This window comes from Brassica oleracea, chromosome C5, assembly GCF_000695525.1.
Source record: "Brassica oleracea var. oleracea cultivar TO1000 chromosome C5, BOL, whole genome shotgun sequence".
NCBI lineage: Eukaryota > Viridiplantae > Streptophyta > Magnoliopsida > Brassicales > Brassicaceae > Brassica > Brassica oleracea.
The window spans coordinates 33,392,132-33,396,680 of record NC_027752.1 but is presented as its reverse complement, the minus strand read 5'-3'; the positions used below and the strand labels follow the sequence as shown (position 1 = coordinate 33,396,680).

General features: G+C 38.7%; 1 protein-coding gene across 3 annotated transcripts; it reads right to left on the bottom strand.

Moving 5' to 3' along the window:
- Nucleotides 1-828: 828 nt before the first annotated feature.
- Nucleotides 829-4,277, bottom strand: LOC106343914 (NAD(H) kinase 1-like). 3 transcript variants are annotated; one of them, XM_013783274.1, is made up of 11 exons: nucleotides 4,040-4,274; nucleotides 3,502-3,667; nucleotides 3,282-3,401; nucleotides 2,985-3,181; nucleotides 2,581-2,694; nucleotides 2,356-2,450; nucleotides 2,125-2,231; nucleotides 1,967-2,040; nucleotides 1,806-1,884; nucleotides 1,400-1,707; nucleotides 829-1,314 (listed from the first exon to the last, which is right to left on the bottom strand). In XM_013783274.1, exons 1-11 carry the CDS (start codon nucleotides 4,064-4,066, stop codon nucleotides 1,012-1,014), a joined length of 1,590 nt encoding a protein of 529 aa, XP_013638728.1. In that variant the 5' UTR covers nucleotides 4,067-4,274; the 3' UTR covers nucleotides 829-1,011. The 3 variants fall into 3 exon arrangements, with proteins under 3 accessions (XP_013638728.1, XP_013638729.1, XP_013638727.1); XM_013783275.1 differs by lacking the exon at nucleotides 4,040-4,274 and adding an exon at nucleotides 3,736-3,857; XM_013783273.1 differs by having other exon boundaries at nucleotides 1,967-2,231; nucleotides 4,040-4,277.
- Between the last annotated feature and the right edge of the window lie 272 nt (nucleotides 4,278-4,549).

Sequence of the window (4,549 nt, the reverse complement as noted above, 5' to 3'; positions counted from 1 at the left end):
GTTACTTTTTGCCTCTATATTTAGAAGTAGAAATATCATATCTCTATATTTTCCCCTATAAATAGAGGAACTCTATTATAGAGACATACATTGGACCATTTTCACATCTATAATAGAGTTTCTCTATTTTAAAGGAAAATATAGAGATAGAAATAAGGGTGGGTTGGAATGCTCTGAGAGGGCCAAGTGTTTAGCCGAATATACATATCTATCTTTTTTTTTTTTTTTGTCTACCTTCTCCTAGTCAGGCGTGCCCGCTCTCTTCTGCTCACATGATTGTGTATAGCAGTATCTTCTCACGAATTCACACGACCGCACCATTAGGATATATGAGAATCTTGGTGTTGAGAAAATGAAGAGTGTTGGGTCGCTCTTCAGGGAGTTTCAAGATTCAGTTACAAAAACGCATTGGAAAGCGCCTTGTTTCAGTGGTGATGGTGAGTGGGTCGTTGGGGGTTCTGCATAGAAGTTGGAGAAGTTGACATAGAGACAGTGGAAAAGGATGGTTTCAGTGATTCAGATATATATATATATCAGTGGAGGAACTCCTCTACCTTCCAGCTGAACCGATCCGAGATATATTATGAGCAGCACGAGGAGATAAAAAATTAATCGAAGCTGCATCTCCTGCTTCCGAAGAGTGGATATGTGGCGGATCATACATCGAGTCCACTAGGAGGTAAGAAGGCAAACCATCAGAGAAAGCCATGGAATTGCAGGCGAAGAAGGCAAAGTCGTCAAAAGTATCAAAGGACCAGTGGATTCGTGACTCCTTTCGGTATCCTTGTTTTAGCAGTGTCTATTAATCAGAGTTTGGAAACGGGATCATGGAATGTAACAAATCAGTTAGCACAGAAACATCTCTGATTCATTAACTTTGAATAATCAATCATACTACATTTTCTTTATTATACCCAACAATGGATAGAAACCAACCAGATACTACATCTTCTTTGTCTCTATGCATATGGTTTACAAGGAGTAGAATTCTGGGATTAATTTGTTCAAGTGTCACTGAGGGCCGTCAGAAGATTGAATCTTTCTTTGGTTCCAGTGAAGACCTTCGTGGATGCTGCGAAGGAAGTCATGAGTGGATTCGACCTGGCAAGCCGTTGAGACAGGCCACGGTGCCATGCTACACACCAGTGCATCCCCTGCTTCAAGTTGTTTCCGGCCTTTCCCATCAAATGACACCCACGCGGAGCCTCTGCTGTTGAATGGCACCTGCACTCTCACTGTCACATGGTCCGGTAATATCAGTGGGCGGAAAGACAGAGAATGCGGACAGATTGGTGTGAACAAGATCCCAGGAACCTGCAAAAAAAAAACATCAAGGTTAGAATATTGTCCTTCATTCATGATCTGAAAAATGCCATCATGAAGATGAAGATCATGTTACCTGTGGATGGACCATTGATCCTCCAGCTGCAAGTGAGTAAGCGGTGCTACCAGATGTTGTAGATAGTATTAGTCCATCGCCTTGCACACATGTGACAAACGAGTTGTCGCAGTAGCATTCAAGGTTTGTGAGGTAAGAAGATATCCCACGGTCGATGGTGACTTCATTCAAAACAAGCATATTCTCTTCTGTCTCGTAGTCATGCCTTGCTTTATCTCTGATGATATGACACTGCAGCCTGTGTCGGAGTGTTATACTGATTGGACCCCTCAAAACCGATTCAAGACAATCTCTGTACTGTTCGCTGTCTAGGAACATAAAGTGTTAAAGAAAAAGTTCCAGTGACAACAGATAATGCTGCTAAATTTAAACTAATGCTTATAAGAAGAAAAACATTTAAGGATACGGAAAGGTGTCATGAATCCTAGAGAACCCATGGAAAAGGGAACAATTGGAGGCACTGGTCCTTTGAACATCGACGCTGCCTGTAAACGTTAAGATGTTCCATGTTAAATCGTGTTTGTGTGTGTTTTACTATTAAAAAGGAACAGACAGATGTGACTTTACCCATAGAACTGTACCATCCCCACCAAGAGTTATGACAAGGTCAACCTTTGGGTGTAGAAGTGAAATTTCTTTGTCTGCATAAAAAAAGTGATCAATTAGCTTACTATTTCTAACCAAAAAAAAAACAAACACACAAAAGAGAAAAGAGAGATGTTTACCATCTTCCCAAGTTTGAACAAAGTCGAAGGAACTTGATTCAGATAAAAGTTCTGCCTTCACTCGTGGTTCCACGTAAACATTTAGTCCTTTATGATCTCTCAACCATCTGAAGAATATGATCATCATAAGAAACACTTTTTACCTTCCAATTCAGATAGAATCACTGAATCTAGTCCTCATGGTTTGCGTAAATAATATCTTACTGAAAGAGAGTTCAAGAGAATACAGACCTGACCATTTCCACAGAAAGAACTCGTACAGAAGTTGAATTAGGCTTAGTGAAGATAATAACAGTTTGTGGACTGGACTCCCATGTCAGTGAAATCTGAATATTACAAGTTGTATAAGTTAGTCTACATACTGAAGAACTGTGTACCGAGTTTGAGAAAAAAAGTAACTAGCGTTTATAAAATTCAGAGAGAGGATAAGGACAAGCAGCCAATACGCTTCCTTACCTGTTTACTACTTCGATCTGGTGTAGTGATATTGCCGCTCTCAAAAGAGACGATTTCTTTTTTGTGTTGATCATTAGCATGCCCCTTGCATCCCCAGGAAAGCTTAAATGATGCCTGCATCCATGGACGTTAAAACAGACTTTGAATATGTACATGCAGACGTGAAAGTGCACAGGAGATAGGTTTCATGTACTCTTGCAGCCGGTTGTGGATGCAACAGTATTGGGATACAGCAGATCTGAAGAGGATACTTAAGCTCTAAAAGAAGAAATTTTCATCTAAATTGATGTCCTACGTCTGCTGAGTGCTGATAATATGTGGTATACGTTTTCCTACTTATGTTTATTAATTGACTCAATATAAGCAGCAATAGCTGGACCACAACAACTAAGAGTATATATTACCTTTCGCTTCAATTTGTTGTTACAGCCATTAGGACTGTTAGGTTCACAATCTTGAAGCACTTCATGAGCGCAAATACGCTCCAAGGAATGCATTCCTGACTTCCCGTTTTCCTGAACGTGAAGCCGCAGAGACTTGGCTGAATGATCCATCATCCCATTGCTATTAGATTCATCAGCACACACTCCATTTGAAGGTGCTGTGACACAAGCCAGAAAACTATGTTGTTCAAACCAAAACAGCTAGAACTTCACTTGGAATTGGATACACTAAATCATTTAACAGAGAATTCAAAAAACCTTTAAGAAGCAACTCTAGATTCTTGCACCTCTCCAACTCATATCTTCGTTTCCATTCAGCAGCTTCAGCTTGAGCCAATGCCTTTCCTTCAGAAGATCCTCTTAAAGCCTTTGCAACAGCTACAAAATATGCAAGAACGTAAGTCAAAAAGAAGAAAGAAACACACACAAAGCATGAATCTTTTTAGCTTGGGGGAAACATGATCCAAAGCTTACTTACTTCTCAAAGCCTCTGAGAACTCAATGAGATGATCATCAGTAGCCTGCATAGGAGTCTGCTGAATAAGAAACTCCTGAACAGCTTTCTCTGATTGAGCTAGTGAAGACATATCACTGAAACCATTTTCTTGGTTTGACCGCAATTTTTTTGCATCTCCAAATGAATCCTGCCAAAGAAAAAAAAAAGTTAAAAATGTTTTGTTTCAAAAACATGAGCTTTGAAAATAGACGTAACCATGAACAATATCATCGCTGCTACGAGCTCAATAGAAATTAAATAAAACGTTTCCGCATTCTCAATTTTCGGGAGATCATATAACCCCAAAAAAAGAGAGATTTTTTTATCAAAGCTCAACAAATTTTGATTTTTTACAAAAAAAATCCCAAATTTAAGACGAAAAATAAACAACAGAGAGAGAGAGAGAGGGAAGAAACACGCAAAAGCCACCAAGTGAGAGAGATCACACGAGACCAAACACGCAGAAGACAACGTATAGATAAAATAGTACAATAAGAAAGCAGACAAGGTGAGATTTTACAGTGTGATTGAGCTTGTAGGTCGACATTGAATTCTATAGATGGAAGTGCGGGTCACACGACGAAGACGAAGACGAAGACGAAGAAGAAGCTTATGGATTTATAATCTTTTCGAGACGGCAGCTTTATATTGAGAAAAAAGGAAGGAAGAGTCGTGAGCATCTTCCAACTTTTTGGTGAAACCAAACAGTAATCGCTTTGAATTTAACGACCGAGGATCACATATTTGACTCTTAACATAAAAGTCAACACCAAATACACGCAGAGATTAATTACGAAAAGAAAAAGACGATCTCCTATTCTCTTTTTTCTTTTTTTTTTTTTTTTTACATTTTTACTTCTCTCTGTCTTTTTCTTCCCATTTAGTTATTAGATCAGGTCATTATTAGATCAGGTCATGGTAGGGAAAATTGTTTTTTATAACAAAAAAATGATAATTATGTCCTCTTTAGACTAATCTCATATATTTTATGTCTCATTAGACTAATTATTTTCAAAATGACGATAATGCC